Source organism: Rhamphochromis longiceps, linkage group LG17, assembly GCF_057381845.1.
Source record: "Rhamphochromis longiceps isolate RC_006_pf linkage group LG17, R_longiceps_female_GT1.1, whole genome shotgun sequence".
NCBI lineage: Eukaryota > Metazoa > Chordata > Actinopteri > Cichliformes > Cichlidae > Rhamphochromis > Rhamphochromis longiceps.
This window is the reverse complement of record NC_140573.1, coordinates 42574787-42594453: the sequence shown is the minus strand read 5'-3', so window position 1 is coordinate 42594453 and position 19667 is coordinate 42574787. Positions and strand designations below refer to the sequence as shown.

Genomic DNA, 19667 nt, shown 5'->3' with positions numbered 1-19667 from the left:
GCGCAGATCCAGTGAGCGCAGCGCAAGCTAGCAAGACAGAAGCTAAGCCCGTTGCAACATGGCAAATTGAACCTCCCCCACCCTCATTCAGATCTGACCTTTGGAACTATTTTGGTCTTCATGTGACGTATGACCCTAAGCGCGTCATGGACTAAAGTAAAACAGTATGTTGGATGTGCCACGCAATGCTCAATTACATGGGTGGGAGCTAGTGTGTTAGCGCAGTTAGCTCGTTAACGTGTTGGCCGTCCAGCCCCACGCACGGGGCGATCCGTGGTAGCTCGTTAACGGAGATTGGCCGTGTTGTGGCGTTAACGTCATTTCAGATTAAGGCTGACAGCACTAGTGGGAACACAACGAATATAACTGCACATTTACTCCGACATCATCCTAGTGCAAAGACAAGTGGAGGCAGACAAAAACAACAAGCATGCATGCTACAAACTTTACCCGAGTCATTTAGACAGCCGTTAGCACAGGATTCTCCTTATGGGGACCTGATATGTTTAATATGCTGCTGAGAATATAGCCCAGAAGAAGCGTATAGTAGAGCTTTTATTTTGAAAGAGCCATTTCTCTGTAATAAACTCTCTTTTCCAAAGATGAGTGATTCCTCAATCAGTTAGATTTAGTTTTTTATCCCTTTGTTGTTTCAGCAACATTAAATATTAAAAACTGTACTTTTGAGTTAAAATATATATTTATAATTTGAATAAATGACAAATTAAAAAAGCATGAACATTTTTTTGTATCGAAAAAATATCGAACCGTGACACCAAAGTATCGAACCGAACCGTGAATTTTGCGTATCGTAGCACCCCTAATATTTACTACACATTTGTCATATTTGGTTCCTAATTACTTTTTTGCATTTGGGCCACTTAAGGCTTACATCCAGCTTGTCCAGGGCAGAAGGCCATCAGTGCCGACTCACTGCAACATGTGGCCTACATCCACATGCTCACATTAAGAAGGGAGACAGAATGGATGTTGATGGAGCCATGAATCAGTGGAGTTGGTCTAAAAAGACTGAATATTTCAGAATGTCGATTACGACCTTCAATTATTCACTTGAATATCCTGTTCTTTAAAAAACAAGTAATCACACACTAAACTGCTTGTTACATTATTATTATAAATGTAATGATGGAAACAATTTGATCCGAATGAGATTTAAAATACATGAATGTTAGAGGCGAGAGGCTTTTCTATTCGCCGTCTGCCCGCCCCTGCAGATAAAGCTTGACTTGATGTCACAGTCAGGCCTGACACTGATATGGAAACTGACAATGCGTCATGAGCCAGATAAAAGCATGATGCATTTTTCATTTGTATTTACACACAGGGTTACACAGTGACTGTGGAGTAGAAAGTTGATCTCAGTGAGGAGAAAATGTGAACGATTAAACTGACCCATCATGTACATGGAGGCTTATCCCTCACTGATAGCCAGCTTTTCCAAACATTAATAAATCCAGCAGTGTTGATGGTGCTGTGCATTTGCTGGCAGTTACAATCTTACTAAAACCACTGTAGAGGAAAATTGAAGTTGGATTAAAAAATGAATGAACAGATAGATAAATGAGTGTTTTCCTGGTGCTGCCTTTAAAACGGATGCCTACAATTTACAGTTTTCCATTAACAGATGCCCAATCGCCTTTCCACTCCTGCATCCAACCTTGGACTCCTCACATTAGCACCGACACGCACGCCACAGTCTTCCTTTTCTGCACATTTTTAAACTCACATGTGTCAGTCTGTCTGCTCTCCATCCTCCGAGCTTTCATCCCTCTGTACTGTGGAAATCAAATATCAGCATAAACAGTGTTGTCATGCTATTACCAGTATCACCAGTGTAAGCTCTGGTTTCACAGGGGTCATAAAATAATCTTGTTGTATTTTCCCACATTCAGAGAGAGAGTGAAGCACAAAGATCATAGCTTTGACTGTGTTTGCATTTGTGCTGATTCTTCAGGTTTCCCCTGGTGTGTTTATTATTGTTGTTTTTAGTTTTTATTGCAGGTGTTGTGCTGGAGGATTACTATTTCTCTGCTGGTGGGACTACATCGTTCTGGGTTCCAGACGCCTGAAGAATTCTATTAACCTTGATTATGTCAGGCCTAATAACGTGTCACCCTGCTAAATAGAGTGGGGTTCACGTGGAGAAGGATGTGGGTGCATCATGCACTCGACAAAGCCAGCGGATTATAGAAATCTTCTTGTGATGTTGCTAACCTGAGTGGACAGATTGAGATAAACTAAATAAGTAGAAATAAAATAGTTAAGGTTGGTGTGTGTGTGTGATAGTGCAGTCACTGATTGCCCTGGGTGTGGCGGGCCCTGGGTGTGGCGGGCCCTGGGTGTGGCGGGCCCTGGGTCTCTTTGTTGGATGGTGGATGCTGCAGTTTGCTATATTTGCCATTCATTAATCCAAAGGCAGGGACCTCACATGACACTAGACATCCAATCAATTCAGTCACCTTGAACTTTGAAGATGAAAGAGTAACTAATCTCATTCTTCGCCGTCATTCCTGCTCCAAAATACTCCCCCCGTGTTACAGTCTGGATTGCTGTTGATCACAAACCGTTCACATCAAGTCAGTCAAGGACTTTTGTTCTCTGACAGATGACAGAAGCCGGCACTTGTCAGCAGGACTGGTCCTCAGCTTGAACAGTGTTGTGTTTGAGCATCTTTCAATGCCAGTCTTGATCCGCAGTGAGCTCTTGTGCTCCCAGTAATCCCCGTAACCTGTCTTTGCTTTTCTTAGAAAATATAAAGGAATCTTTAAGTAAACTAAGTAAGGAATTAAAAAAAATTCCCATGTTGTTGCAGTATATGAATGACTAACCTCGTAATGTGGATGGATTATCTCAGTTGTTCTCCTGACTGAAGTTTGGTCCGTTTACAGCATCCTGCCATCATTCTAACCCTCAAACAGAAGACTTGCATAACATACATGTCCTACCTGCCACGGAGAACTTGTAGTAATGAGAATCGATCTGATCTTCATGTTACTCAGGGCTACCCTCCCGACACTGTTCGTGACTTGGGTATTATTCCAGTCTTGATGTACTCGTTTATAAAAACTGTCTCTTGACATTCTTAACAAACTACTTCTGACCTTTTATATAAATGCAGAGACAGAACGAATAAACCTCACTCTGTACCACCTACAGCTCTGTAAGGACCATCGGAGGTAATGTCCATGAAAATGGGAATTTATTAAGGTTGCTCCAGTTATTAATTGGAGATCTGATACTAGAGGCAGAGCCTGCTTGGCTTGTGCTGCTAAACTCGCTGTTGCTCCTCGACTTGACCAACAATCTTCTTTGTTCCTCACTTTTTGTGCTTTGCTGGAATTCAGCTTGAAAGAGCAAAGTTTATATTTCAATGATATTATATATAATATTTAAATAAACAGGAGGTTTGTCCTGTTTGCTCATTGAACTCAGTTACTGCACTGTTCACATAGTCGCCCGCCCGAGTGTCGAGTTTAACCCTCAAAGGTTGATCGTCATCACAAGGCAGGCGGCGTTTTGAAAGTGATAACTCAGGAACGAGGCAGATGTTTGAAACTGATACCACAGCTGTATCTACTGAAACTCTGACAAGTTTCAATCTCAATGACCTCAAGGTCAGAGGTCAAGTTCACACTTTGTCATGTTATTATTCCAGAATGAATTAAATTGATCTTCAAACACAGTACAGTGGTGCTGTGATTAGCACTGTTGTCTCACAGGAGGTCACAGATCCACCAGGCCGGGGCTTCCTGTGTGGGTTCTCCCCGTGTCTGTGTGGGTTCTCTCCGGGTGCTATGGCTTCCTCCCACAGCAGGGCTACGTTAGTGTAAGTGTCAATGTGAGTGTGAATGTCTGTGCTTGTTAGCCCTGTGACAGACTGGCGACCTGTCCATACCCTCTCCTCCTGTGACAGCTGGGCTTCCCTGTAACCTCAACCCTTCACACAAAAACTCATCATGACAAAGTTTAAAAAGAAAAAAGTTTGCTTGAAATTCTTGTGAATTCTGTTAAATTCAGAACGATGAGTCTGACGGAGCTGCAGCACGGCTCTGTGGACAGAGGAGAACCTTCTGGAAGGGCAAACAGCACAACACCAATCAGGCCTGTGTGGGGGAACCCACTCCTAAGTAAAAGCCACGTGACACCTGGAGTTTTCCAGAAGGCCCCCAAAGGACCAGAAACCAAATCAACTGATTCTGGAATAAGACCATAAACTGACAAGAATACCGTCCGGATGGAAATGACGCCTCTGCATGATCACAAGCATCAATAACTCCACACACTGGTACGAAGAATGTCCCGAACAGTAACAGCACAGTAACACTAACAATCAGTACATGAGTATTGTTACTAACATGATGGTTGATTCATTTGTGCTGGCTAAGGGTGAAACTCACCGAAAGGACACGAGAAAGATTTGAAAAAAACGTTAGTGTGTCCTCGTTTTTATGATCGACGGTCGAATGCATTTAAGTAACGTACATGTTTTGTACTTGAGTATATCTCACTACTTCATACACCACTCCACTGCATGTCACATGGAAATGTACTTTAGTCTACTGCAGCTTTTAGCTTAAGCTTTAATGTTTTTAAAAGATGAAACCAGTGGCTCCACCTAACCTGAAGCTGTGGTTTGGGTAATATTTCACTTATCAAAGTGGACACGAAACACTCCACATATTCAGGGTCATTCACATCACGGAGCCCTGCTCTAAAAACTGTCATAGATTTAACTCCATCCATCTGCTTCTGCTTCTCCTTTTCAGGGTCGCGAGGGCGCTGGAGCCTATCCCAGCTGTCGCAGGGCGAGAGGCGGGGTCCACCCTGGACAGGTCGCCAGTCTGTCGCAGGACCAACACACAGAGACAGACAACCATTCACACCTATGGGCAATTTAGTATCTGCATGCGCTTATATAAATGTAACTTAAAGTTATTTAAAGTAATCAAAAAACAACATTTACATTGTACTGTGTTAACAAGTGTTTTAGGCATAAATACTCTGAGTACAGTCGAGGCAGCTCCTGTGTTTTTTCCTTCATCACATTCTGAGTTACTTTTAATAAGTAAGAAATGTATTACACACACTTTTCATGTGGTTGTTTTTCTGTGAGCTGCATTGTTTACACTGAACAGCTGATGGCACTGAATATACCTCTGTGACTGGACTGAACCAAACCTGCTGTCCTGAATGATCTACAGAGGAAACAGCTGAGAGCTGGAGCTAAAGAGCAAAAGGGAGGAAATATGAACAGTCTCATCCTGGGCAATCAGACGTCTTTCAGCAATAAGGTGGGAATGCTACTCAAGACCACGAGGGAATTCCAGGAGTGCAGTCTGTCAGTTGTCCCAGTAGAAACCACAGAGCACTGAACCTGCTGTAGAGTCATTGTGTATCACAGCAGGCTGAGCAAAGGCTGTAACTAAGGAGTTTTCAGGGTCATGTGATCCACAAGTTTTAAGTGTAATGTTAAAAGTAGAAACTCTAGAAGCACGGGACTCGATGTGGACACAAAGGTAGAGTGGGAAAAATAATACAGTGAGTTCAAACTAGTTTGACGGTGAGAACGCTGTCGAGAACATGTTTCCTGTTGGAGCTGCTGGTCGAATCTGAAGAGGGGGACGAGTCCAACGTTTTGGAGCCCAAACAGAAACAAAGGATCCTACAGGAGGAAGAAAAGTCGAGCTGAACAGCAGGTTTATTAGAAATGATGGATGGAAGATGGAAGACAACTACAATGTCTGTGTCTATCGTGGGACAGGATGTTGCCCACTGCTATCAGGGAAGACGATTTGAATTTAAAGAAACTAAAATACTTTTTAAACTTTTGTTTCAATTACGAATAATAATTGAGTCCGATTTGACTAATCAATAGTGCTTTTCATAACACACTGTATAGCACACACACATGTGCATCTGCATATATCTGTGTGTGTCTATACACGCACCAGGCACTTATTATTATTATTAGTAGTAGTAGTAGTAGTACTGGTCGTATTAACTGCAATAACAAAATAATTCCCAATTCGGGTTTAATAAAGTACATCTCATCTTACTCTCTCCTCTGGTCTGTTACTTTGCAACATCTAGCAGGGCAACACAGCAGACACACACACACTCGTTACTGTGTGCTGAATGCAACAAACATGACGCAGTGCAAAAATGCATGTTGTATGTATCACTTTTCAGAGTTTGATTTTGTAAAATTGTAGCAGAGCAGGAAAAGCAGAGTTTTACAGAACATTGGCCAACGACAGCATCCAAACATGAACTCTTACAGCAGGCATAGATCCTACAGTCCCATCCAGCTGTCACCCACTCTCACTGCAAAGATGAAAACAATCTCTCCATTCATAATTCATCTGACCAAACAGGTTTTATCAGTGGTCGACACTCAGCCAATAATACACACAGACTAATTAATGTAACAGATTACTGCTTCATCAGCAAATTAGGAGCCATGGCTGTGTCTTTAGATGCAGAGAAAGCTTTTGAACAGGTAAACTGGGAGTTTTCATTAGAATCTGCACAAATTTGGATGGTTCAGTCTTCATACATTGAATCTAAATGCAGTGTTAGGATAAATGATCTTACTTCCCAAACCTTCAATGTCAGGAGGGCCACCAGACGGGGCTGCACACTTCCCTCCTCACTTTTGGGTGTTTGTATGGAAAAACGTAGATGTTAAAGAAATTCAAAATGAAACTACAGACCATAAGATAAGCCTGCATGCTGACAATGTGCTGCTTTTCCTTTGGAACAAATAAACTTGTCTTCTTAAAACGATCACACTGATAAGTTCTCATCAGTATCAGAATACTCTGTTAGCTGGAGTAAATCACCTCCACCACCCCACTGCAGCTGGGTAACATTACAAATTTATGTATACATTTTTCCACCAGCTATTGTTATGATCCAATGTTGTCAGTGTTTGTTTATGTGACTCCTCCCACCAGAGGATGGCTGTGGGTTTTTCCCCTTCTTCTCTTAGGAGGTGGACACCTGGGCGGAGTCTCTTCCTGTCCTGGGATTGGATAATTGGTTGATCACCTCCAGTATTTAACTACCGGATGACAGCCACCTGGCCCCCCCTCTCTACTAGCCTCCACATCCAACAAAGAGCCTGTGTTTTGAGTCATTGTGTCTTTGCCCATTGATGTGCAAGTATAACTGTGTGTGTATGTGTGTGTGTGTGTGTGTGTGTGTGTGTGTGTGTGTTGTTAGTATCTTAATTTTGTAAATAGCTGTAATAGATTTGTAAAGCAGCAATTGTGTATTTTGTTCCCCTTGTATATATCCTTCACTGCAGCAGCCTGGTAGGCGTGAGGAGCCATTTTTGTTGATTGAGTTTTCTCCTGTTTGTCATTTAGAAACTTTGGTAAGTGAATTGTCTTGTTTTTCATTTGTGTAGGAAAGCATAGGGACCATCAGGGAGTTCTGTTTGTTATTTTTAACACTGCTCACTGCTGAAGCAAATAAATGGCTGCTTAGCACTTTAAAAGATACTGTTTGTTTTCTTGCTTTGGTGGAGTGGGAGTGGGAGTGGGCCAATTTCTTGTTGCGTTCAATACACGCCCAGACAAAGAACGTAACACTATTGAACTATATTCCTCTACTAAATATGGCAGAAGATGATATCACAGGTTAAATCAACTAAATGTTCTGTCATGGCATGAGAAGTGAATACAACATTTTCAAAATCTGGAATGAACAACAGCAGGTTTGTTGAATAGCAGCTGTCCACACGTGTATCCCAGCCTCAGCCAAGCTGTGCATCGTAGCCAAAGCTAACATGGAAACAAATACATCACACATACAGTCCTCACTGCCCTATGCCCAGTTTGTATATTACTCAGTGGTTGGACGAGTGTATTTCTCTCTGGTCCGCACTGATCACTTCCATCACGTGGCTGGTGGTGCTCAGCTGCAGCCCCAGCTCCCCGTGTCTCTTGCTGGGGGTCTGCGTAAGTCTAGCAGCCTCCTGGGGGCCTGGGATCTGTTCTGGGGGATTCTCCTTTTTCTATTTCTTTGCTTATTGTTCAGTCTGGTGTTCGCCCCCCGACTGATGCAGCATAACATCCACAAGACAATATGAATAATAAAGTAAATAAATAAAACAAAAACGTTAACAAGAGGAGCCTACAGCGAGGCTACGGTGCTCCTCCCGGGAGAGCAAATATGTTTGACACAACAAAGGATTCAGACCATAATTCTGCTTGGACAGGACAAAAACCCCAAACCAAAACGCTGCATAAGGAACAATCCGTTTACTATTATTAATAAATTTGTCCATAGCTGTCAAACTGGCCGAGGATGTGAGAACATGATCACAGTGCAGCATACTGCAGCCACTTCTCTGCAAACAAAACCCGCTAACATCAGGTTTTGTGGGACGTGATGCTGATTCGGTCCGGGCATGCTCTCTCAGGTGTTAAACTCTAACACTACTGAGGACAACACCCACAACATGCTCATTTTACCCCTGTGATGCTATGACAGCATGAACTCTGCTACAGCTTCCATGAACGGTTTATTGTCAGTCCCAAAAGTTGAATCTGTTCATCTGAAACCAGCACCGCTGATTAACAATGACCATTGATCAGTGTGGCTGTTGATCAATGGTCATGATAATTTCCGTATTAATGACCATGAAACTGACGTTGCGGCTCACCGTTAGTCAGAGGTGCTGCTTTCAGTCATTATGCAAATGTGCTGTTTATAAACCTGCATCAGCTGAGACTGAAGTCTCATTCAGTCGACTTTGATGGAAGAGCTGCAAAGAAGAAACGTAACGCTGTCAGAAACCTTCATGTCTTCATATCCTACTCGAACTCCATTAAAACATTTAGCTAAAACAGAAGAGTGACCTCATCACAGCGCTAAGCATCGATGTGAAATTACAAAACTTTCATTCTCACAAATCCAAAAATTTAACAATTTCACAAACCGCATGCAGATTAAACTTCAAGGTTGTAATGGCGGCTCGCCATAAACTACAAGCTGATTTAACATGAACGTAACTTCAAAAACAACAGCAGCTGTTTCCTGACATCAGCCCACAGGAGGCCACGACAACACAGAAAGGATCGAACTTAAAGTGTTTCAGTATCTTCAGAATCGTCTTTGTGATGACGTAAAGTCAGAAATGGATATATTTGAAATTTTAATAATAATAATAGTTACATTCTTTAAAAAGATTTTAATTGGAAATAATTCATTTTTATTGGCTCCAGCCACCCACGACCCTGATGGATAATTAATGTTTGATTTATTCAAAAGCTTCTAACAAAGATGATTGTTAGAAGGGAAACACTTACTGTTGCTAATGTTTACTGCATTACAGTGGATGAAAAAACAATTCATTGCAGTGTTAAAATAAATAAATAATTAAAACCTTGTCTGTAAAATTAAAAAATGATTAGTTCCAGATTTTATTCCCATTTAAAGAAGTTAAATGATCCAGTGTTTTATTATCAGTTATACTTACAAATATACCAACGATTGTGTTTCTATACAGGAGCACAGAAACACTCGATTTCTGCCAAATAAAATCTTCTATTTCTATTTGTACGTATCGAAACTACAGTCTGTTCCAGTGAATATGCAGACCACGTGAACACACTTGGTTACACAGTACTACTGAAACGCACACACTGATAAATAGATAAAATATTACACAAAAAGAGAGCATGAATCGTTTGGTCATAACAAAATGTTGCTGTGCACCAATTAGGTTCGAGAGATAATGAATTACTGTGACGAGGTTTATTGTTTCCGGTGCTTTGACTCTTTGTGACTGTTGTTACAGAATCACTAACTTATTTATTTTCTGCTGTTTTTGTACTTATCACACACGTGCCCACAGAGACAGAGTCTGAAAATGAAAATAAAATATTCACATTTTTAGATACAAACGAATAAGTTTCCTTTTTAAAATTTAGTAACAACAGTTCTTATGTTGCAGTTGCCGTCACAGTAGTAAAATACTCCACCATGTCCCAGTTTGTAGGCGAGAGAAGCTATAAAGGACGTGTCACTGCTAATGTGAAATAACGTTTCTATTTATGGGTCGGACTGCGCGGAAAATCAAGTAAAAGTTCTTCAGGCACTTTATTACCTTTTAACTTTATTAATCATGATAATGTTTCAATATCAGAGTTGCTGCCATTTCCAATAAAATCATCACATTTCAGCGAGTAGATACATTAATATTGTAACATCATGCTGTCAGTCTTTTTTTAAAGAATTATGTACATAACTGACCCTTGTTATTCCGATACACCGATGCAGTTACTACCTGGAACCAATTTAGGAAGATTGGCTCACACTCCTGTGATGGTTACTAGTGCCTGTTTAAAAAGATTATATATGAAACAAAATACTAAGAAGATAAAAATAAAATACACATTGAAAATACAATCGAACATTTAACACTTGGTGTGCTGCGTTCGCTTACTGCCAAAACGTCAGCGGTCTCTCTTACCGTAGGTAGTCTCTTCGACACAGGATGAGATTGGCTTTGGTGTACAGAGTGGATCCCACCTCGCCCAGTCTGCAATCACAGCAGGCACACTTGAGGCAGTCCTCGTGCCAGTACTTATCGAGAGCCTTCAGCAGGTAGCGGTCCTTGATCTTCCGGTTACAGCCGGCACAGCCTTTAGGCTTGGTGTCCGGCTGGACGGAAAGCATTTGTATACCTGGGAGAAGCACAAACAAAGCTTTAAAATCATCGAGCAGGTAAACACATGAAGGATCACAGAACGATTAAATGAAAAAAAATCAAAACCTGGATAAACAGAGAACTAGACCTCAAGTTACATACATGTAATGCACTGTTTAAAATCATGGCAATTAAGAACATTGACAAGAAAAGTGAAATAAGACATAAAATCAGGGATAATGTGCTTTGATTTTAATGCAGCCCTCAGTCTTACACTGTCGTGTTTGTACAGTCAGTGTTATCACAAAATGCTCAGAGTTACAGATTTGTTTTTTAATTGGGAACTGTGATGACATTTACTACATGTATGTATGTTGTAGGTATGTGTGTGTGGTGTTTTCCTTTATTTGGGAATATTTACAATAAGAGCTCCGTAGTGTAGTGGTTTACAGATCGGCCCCGTCCAGAGAAGACATAAATACCTTTGGGCTTTTGCACCTGTTGTAAGAAAAATCTGGCAAATCAAACATGCAAAGCTGCTGTGAATCAGGGAGCAGTTCAAAGTAGATCCAGAATGAGGTTTAGTGCAAAGACTGCAGCAGCTTCCATAAAGGTGTTACAGTAAAGACGAGCTGTGCAACATTTATAATTCAGACTGAAACAACAGTTTCCCTGATTAGCACATCAGTCAGAGCAGGATGTGGTGCATTGTTTGATTAAAGAAACACTTCTTACAGGAACCCGACACTTTTCTGACCTTAGCACACATGTTTGCCTTACATTTGATTATGTCCAGGCAGAGCAGCTTTTACACAACCATGAATGAAAACACTGAGTTTCAGTGCATGCCCACACAGACCCCACGCCACAGTTTCCCAGCTCTTTTGCACCTTAGTCTTTGGGGGTGTGGTTAGAGCCGAGGAGGTTTGCAGTGGCCTGTATTGTTTGGCCTGAGCTAACTATGGGATGCCTTTGTTGGGCCGTTGAGGCGGTGAGAAGGTGGGGGTCACTGAGTTTTTGCATGAGGCTGGAATTAGTATTCTCCTGCCATTCTCCGAGGAGTGGCACGGTCCCACTCCCCTTTGTCCCCCACCCCCGCCCACACACACAGACCACAGTGTTTAAGCTGCATGTTTAGCTCGGGTCATCTTTAAATATTAAAACCTGTCAGAGTTTGAGGGCTGCACCGTGTCGCTGTAGTCGTTTGTCCTTTGAGGTTACTAACATAGTTTTATTATGTTAGTTGGCTTAGTTGTAAGTGCAGACTGATCAGTATTTATTACCAGATAACTTGAACCTGCTGTTCACTGGAATAAACACAGCGTCCTCTATCGTGTTTAAATGTCACATGAAAACTGCGTTGAATGTGTTCAGCAGCAGGAAACGATGCAGTTTGAATGACATGTGTTTACAAACTATTAATAATCTGTAAAAACAGATGTGCGTCCTTTTAATCTCCCACAAATTCTGTAAAAAGTTAGTTTTTCTCGCCGCGGTGCGGGAGGCGGCTCAGCTCGTTTGTGTTGTGTTGGGGCTGCCGATTTGTTAATTGGCTGGATTTAGAGAACGGAGCGCATGGCTGCTCCCCCGCGCCCGCTCAGCGGCACTGATCCGTCCGGCCTCGTTAACACTACAAAGTCCCCGCGACTCATTACCAAACCAAAAGAAGCAAGAGTTTCCACAGCCCTTTTACTGTGCCATAAACTCGGCAGAGAGGAGGGGAAGCACGGCAGGAATGTGGCCGCTTCGCTTTTTCGATTGCCGGGGAAGTGCTGAACAAAAGCTCCCAAAGAAAGCTCGGAGTACTAATCATATCTGTTCACTTGCTGCTGGCTCGTAGCCTCCCTTTCCCCCGTTCATTGTGGGCTTCTAAGCTGCTGCTGCTGCGCGTCCGCAGCATCATCGTGTGAATCCCGAACGAATGGAGGACGGCGAACAGAGACAACAACGGTGTTCCAGTGCGAGCTGATGCTCGCGTTTTCACCCCGAGTTTAATCACTGTTGTCGTGGGAGCGCATTATCGTTAGAGGCCAATGACGGATTTCACAGACTCGCATTTCCACGCACCTCGCACAAACACATGGAACAGCACCGTGTGGACCTGTCTGCCGTTTAATTACCGACAAACGCACACCGCTCTCACGCATTCGTGAGGTGCTCTCGATAAAATGAGGCAAGTTAGATAATGGATCGTTTCTAGCAAAAGCAGGTCAGATGTGAACGCGTCGCCTTCGACGCAGAGATGCTGTAACTTGTCGTCGCAGAACACTCCAAACACACAGAAAACGTTCCGTTCATACAAGCCGAAGCCAAAGAAAGCGTCTTACCGAAACTTTTCTCCCTTTTCTGCATTTGTTGAGCCGCTGGAGCAGCCGAAGCACCACCATGCAACCCGGAACCGCCTGGACCGGAGATCAGCTGTCTGCAGGCAGACTGAGATCAGGCTTTGTTAGAGAGGGAACAATCCAGCACGGCGGCCAAAGTGGAATGAAGAGAAGGAGAAACGCCGGCTAATAAAACGCAGGCGGATGCGTTTGCTCCCGTCGGGCGTCGCACAGTGTGTGAGAGCACGTTTATCGGTGCGCAGAGAGAGGCAGGCAGCGAATGACAGAACGACAAAGAGATGCTTCCCCTCCACGACACTGGCAACCTCATCACAGCGGCTCCTGCTGCATGCTGCTTGGCTCATCAGCAGGCAGAGCAGAGGTTACGCACAGCGGCTCCCTCACCGAGCAGTAAGCGCGCTCTTCCCAAACTCTTACACGTATGAAGCCTTGTTTTCGACGCTATTTCTGTCACCTTTGTTTTCAGTGAGGCTCATTCTTCTGATCACTCACCTCTCTCAGCAAGTTTCAACCGAAGCCTAAACTAAAGCAGCGAATTGAAGCAGCTACAGATTGCCAGAGTTGGAGCAACTGGCAGCGCAGGTCGCCACATTGACCTGGAGCTTGGAAACAAAGACTTCCAGGAGCGACTGCTTGGTGTGTCAGCAGCTAGCTACAGGTGGAAGCTGCAGGGAGCTCGGGTCTGTCAGAGACTGAAGTTTCTCTTAGTATTCTCCCACCTCCAGTCTTCTCAGCAGTGACACGATATGATCAGTTATTAGCAGCTGTTTGGTTAAAGGATGCCTCCCGTACACGCCCACTTTCTTTGATTTTGGAGGGTCTACATTATAGATACAGAAGCAAATGCAATAGTCCACGTGTAGGTAGAGCAGTTTACTCCTAACACTGACACTAATATTGAGATGAGCAGCTCTCAGAGAGTCACAGAGGTAACTCCTTGCATTGTTTATTTCAGCCTACAGTACATCTGCACAGGGTTCTAATTATTAACATTTAAAAAGATCAGTCCGAGTTTAAGCCCCCAAAAGAGAAAGAAAGCACTGTCTACTGCTTGCACTTTTGTTTGGTAAAAGACTAGTGTGAGAAAATGCAAACATCACAGTGCATATAATGGCTCTGTGATTACACCAGCCTGTGGCAAAGGGAGGTCTCCAGCTGGGTTAACATCAACAACTCTGATTATCATCTCGCCATAGTTGCTTTTAATCATTCTTGTATTAAAGGACAAATGCATTCGCCAGGTTTCCGTGTCAAGTCGTGCATCAATTAGCGACCTAGTTTAGATGAGACGAGGCAGCGAGGAGGCCCGAGTGTCACGGTATGGTTACCCCATACCTTCCTCCCCACCGCACCACTGCTCCCTATCACACACACAGATGTGTCATATAAATATGATGATAGACAAATGAAAGTGTGGAAGGCACTGAAGGAGGAGACACAAGTCAATAGTTGGCATGCAACTCCAGCCAAAAATGCAGCAATAATGAGTTGGGTCATAAAATGCTCTCCGCGCCATTATGAGTGATGAGATGCATTAAAGCTGACAGGGTATTACCTGCCAGTAATTAGGTTTTGTCATGGATTGAATTATTTCAAGGAGGCCTATCTCGGTAATCATGCAATCTGCTGCAGTGTGTGTGAGGCTTCCACCCCTCTCCTGGTGCCCTTCCACCCTCCTTTCACTTGCTGTGTTCAGCCAATTATTCATTCTCCGTATGAATATAAGATGAAGACAGAAAGCAGGAGTGTATGTGGAGAGCGGGGGGAGCGGTGAGCATCGCGCGGCTAGCCGGGTCTTGTCATGCACCATACAGTACTCTGCCAAACGCAAAACCGGAGAAAGGGGACTTCTGCTACACACTATGACCCCAACCATCAGCCTGTAATGAAGACACAAACGAACGTGCACCAACACCAGACACGCTCTGAACAGCCTTGCATACATGACATTTCAGCAGGAAGCAAATCTGCTACATTTCCATCCGATCTCTTCCCTGGGAGCTCAACCAGCTCTTTACACGCAGCCCTCGCTGGGGCTAAGCTTTGAACCAAGAGAAGCAGAGCACTGATAACACATACCTTGAAGGAGCTACAGCCAGGGATGCCCAAAACAAATACTGCCGTGGTTTCGTCTTCTGTGTTCTCTTGACTTTGAATGAAAATCTCCAGAAGGTAACTTTGTGAGAGCTCGGCCAGCTCCCGCTTTTCTAAAGAAAACTTTGCCGCCAAAGTTTTATGGTTTGATAACTGTTAATAGCTGAGCTTTGACCCTAAACTCTGCTCCCCTCGCTGCTCTGTGGCTCCTGCAGCTCTGTCACAGAGCATCCCTTTCCCCCTTCTCCTTCCCTGCTTGTATCTCTGTGTGTCTCTCTGTTTCTCTGACAGGGAAAAGCAGCGCACAGTCGAGCCTCCTCTCCTATTTAAGCCCCTCCACCAGGTCCCCAGTCAGCAGCACACTCCAGCTCATCCAAGAAGCTGACAAGCACCGTTAGGGAAGGCAGCGCATGTTGCTCTAATGGACCTCATTAAGCTCTACTTACAGATGTTCTCTTAACATAATTGATCTGCAGCGAGTTGAGAGGACGGCAACCTATTCCCCAGCCCCCAATTATGGCCCGGTAATTAGATCCCCAACCTCCAGTTCTCCACATTCACCCTTCTAACATTCCGAAATATCAAAGTATCTCTTTCTCTCAAAGCGACCACCCCTCCCTACACCACCTCACCTCCGTGTCTCCTCCCTCCTCCCCACAAGACACTATTGACAGTCAGATCTGCTAACCTTTGTAGTGTAGCCAGATTAGCAGTGAACTCACTGCTATTGACAGCGCTCACTCAGTTTTCTATTCCTCCTTTCTCTCTCCTTGCCTTTTCATCCCCGTTGGGAGACAGAGAGAAAGTGAGTGGCACAGATGGAGGAAAGGGAGAGCGAGCGAGGGGGGAAACTGAGTCGGCATACGCCATAAAACATCCTAATGGTAATATTTGTCTTCATCTTTTACCTCAAATAATTCCTCTGATGCCAACTTGGAATAGAAAAGGTGTTGGGTGGAGATGCCAGGAGCTACAGAGTCGTGATAATGTAGCTTAATAGTGCCAGTCAGTGTCACTCCTGTAGCCCCAATGTTGAAACAGAAAGCGGTCGAGTAGAATGTCCTACTTTTGCATCACGTAAAAAACAGTTTATGATGAAAAGTAATAAAATATTGTTCCCAGATCTTTAAGTTTTCACAAATGTAACAAAATAGTTTTTCAGGATGTCAGGAAACGGGACATCCTAACTGATCAAACTCAATCCCTGATCTCAACGTAAGCTAAAGAAGTGCAGTTTCAAACACATGCATTCATTTTTCTACATGATAAATGTGTCTAAGTAAAAACTTTGATGTTTATTGTTTTATATATATTCAAAAAAATTTGATGAAATTTAAAAACTAACATTTCTATTTCCAGCCACCAGGCTGAAGAAAGAGTCCCACTGGGCTTGGTTAGCCTGTGGGACTCCGGAGGCAGCTGACAGGTATCGACAGGCCAAGCAGAACGCGACGCGGGCGGTGGCGGAAGCAAAAATTCGGGTGTGGGAGGAGTTTGGAGAGGCCATGGAAAAAGACTTTCAGACTGCCTCGAAGAGATTCTGGCAAACCGACAGGCGTCTCAGGAGGGGAAAGCGGTGCTCTACCTGCACTGTGTGTAGTGCTGGCGGAGCGCTGCTGACGTCGGCTGAGAAAATCGTCAGGCGGTGGAAGGAATACTTCGAGGACCTCCTTAATCCCACTGACACGTCTTCTTCATCTGGGGAGGAGGGGAGAGACCCGCCAATCTCTGGGGGCGAGGTCACTGAGGCAGTTAAACAACTCCCTGGTGGCAGAGCCCCTGGGGTCGACGAGGTCCGCCCCGAGTTCCTGAAGGCTCTGGACGTTGTAGGGCTGTCCTGGTTGACACGCCTCTGTAACGTTCAGAATCAGAATCACTTTATTGATCCCTGGGGGAAATTATTTTTTGTTACAGTGCTCCATTATAAACCAACATTAAGACAAGACAGACAATACACTAACTAAGAATAGTACAATATATACATATATATACATACATAAGTCACTCATTAATAAAAAGCTGGAAAAGAAACATGAGTAGTTGTAGCAGCAAACAGTGTGTTAAGTGGATGCGTTGTACAGGGAGATGGCCACAGGCAGGAATGATTTCCTGTGTCGTTCAGTGGTGCTTTTCGGTAATCTCAGTCTCTCACTGAACGAGCTCCTGTGACTGACCAGCATGTCATGGAGTGGATGGGAGGTGTTATCCAACATTGTCTTTATCTTGGACAGCATCCGCTGTTGCGTGGAGATCAGGGGCAGTACCCCTGGACTGGCAGACCGGGGTGGTGGTCCCCATCTTTAAGAAGGGGACCGGAGGGTGTGTTCCAACTACAGGGGGATCACACTATGGCAGGGTGCTGGAGAGGAGAGTCCGCCCGTTAGTCGAACCTCAGATACTGGCTCTGTCAGGGCTGCCCTTTGTCACCGATTCTGTTCATATTTGTTTGGACAGGATTTCTAGGCGTAGCCAAGCGGCGGAAGGCTTCCACTTGGGTGGTCTCAGGATCTCATCTCTGCTTTTTGCAGATGATGTGGTCCTGTTGGCTTCATCAGGTGATGGCCTCCAGCTCGCACTGGAACGGTTCGCAGCCGAGTGTGAAGTGGTGGGAATGACAATCAGCACCTCCAAATCTGAGGCCACGGTCCTCAGCTGGAAAAGGGTGGAGTGCCCACTCCGGGTCAGGGACGAGAGCCTGCCCCAAGTGGAGGAGTTTAAGTATCTTGGAGTGATGGGAGAAGAGAGCCGGAGATTGACAGACGGATTGGTGCAGCGGCTGCATTGATGCGGACGCTGCACCGGTCTGTTGTGGTGAAGAGAGAGCTGAACGTAAAAGCGAAGCTCTCAATTTACTGGTCGATGGTGGTTCGGGCATCTGACAAGGATGCCCCCTGGACACCTCCTGGGTGAGGTGTTCCGGTCATGTCCCACCAGGAGGAGGCCCCGGGGCAGACCCAGGACACGCTGGAGAGATTATATCTCTCGGCTGGCCTGGGAACGCCTTGGTGTTCCCCCGGATAAGCTGGAGGAGGTGGCTGGGGAGAGGGAGGTCTGGGCCTCTTTGCTTAGGCTGCTGCCCCCACGACCCGGCCCCGGATAAAACTGAAGAAAATGGATGGATGGACATTTCTATAGTAGACAGTGAAAAACAGAACCTTTCCTTTAATTCTTTATCTATTAATTGTAATGAATTAATGTAACGACTGTGGAGGAGCTCGGTATCAGCAGGAAAAGCTGTTAAAATTTATAAAGAAAACCAATTAAAAGCATGGCTGCCTTCATATTTTTCAAAGCCATGCAGGGGCCATATCCCAATCCTTGCTGGCCGATTCTGGCCCCGGGGCCTTATGTTTGACACCCCTGGTCAAGTTCAAGTCGAGAAAATTTGGTAACCTGACACTCAGCACATGTTATTAGTCTGTGTCAGTGACCTTCAGTGTTCATGTTAGAGACATGTGCCATTATAGACACGCACACACACACACACACACACACACACACACACGCACACGCACGCACGCACACACACACACACGCACACGCGCACACACACGCACACACACACGCACACGCATGCACGCACACGCACACGCACGCACGCACGCACACACGCGCGCGCACACACACGCACACACACACACACACGCACGCACACACACGCGCACACACGCACACGCACACACACGCACACACACGCACGCACACACACACACACACACACACCAGAGGTGTGGACTCGAGTCATTAATTTTATGACTTTAGACTTGACTTGAAAAAATGTTCTAAGACTTGTGACTTGACTTGGACTTTTACACCAATGACTTGGGACTTGAATTGGACTTGAACTGGTTTACTTGAGAATACTTGATATTTTACCCCAAATATAAAATTTAACATGCATATTATATAGAGATTGAAAATGTGACGTCATTCACGGGTAGAACCGCAAAGGATTCTGGGAACTCGTGGCAAGTGGTACTAGCGCACGCAGGCTTTCAATTGAAATCAGTCACACAGCGATAAAAAGAAACACAAAAATGTCAAGAAGCTGTTGTATTATTAACTGCAATAGCTGGTCGCATGACAGCCACGGGAAGCCGACGGGTAAAGAGATCGGTTGTTATCGGATTACGTCGTTGAAGAGAAATTGTTCGAGCCATGTTTCCGAAGTAACAAAGACGCGACGGATGGCCTGGATTGCAGCCATTCAAAGATCAAATATAACGTCCCAGAACACTCCAGCTCACAGGTTAGTCTGCTCCAAGCATTTACACGAAGGTCAGTCTGCTGTTGTAGTTAATGCGTCATTTTTCTTAACATAATTGGTGATATAGGTTACAAGCAAGTCTGGCGCTGAACAGAAATTGTCGCGCTATGCTCCTTTGTTTATTGTGCATAAATAGTGAATTGTCCTGACACAATATTGCGTTTCGCTTCTGTTATTATGGTACATTGACAAAAACATATACTTTTATTCACAGGATAAAACAGGTTTTTTGTATCACTAATTGCCCAGTACGATTACAGCATACAGTATTATTGTCACT

The 19667-nt window shown here is 44.3% G+C and overlaps 1 protein-coding gene across 2 annotated transcripts in view; it reads right to left on the bottom strand.

Moving 5' to 3' along the window:
• Positions 1 to 13651, bottom strand: part of lmo3 (LIM domain only 3) — a 48862-nt gene extending 35211 nt beyond the window's left edge. The window contains exons 1-2 of one of the 2 annotated variants that reach the window (XM_085386014.1): positions 13519 to 13651; positions 10505 to 10718 (exon numbers count right to left, since the gene is read on the bottom strand). In XM_085386014.1, coding sequence (XP_085242140.1) covers positions 10505 to 10710 — 206 coding nt within the window. In that variant the 5' untranslated portion in view covers positions 10711 to 10718; positions 13519 to 13651. Of the gene's footprint in view, positions 1 to 10504; positions 10719 to 13008; positions 13497 to 13518 lie in introns of those variants that run through there. The other variant, XM_085386013.1, reaches the window with a different exon arrangement.
• Positions 13652 to 19667: the final 6016 nt, after the last annotated feature.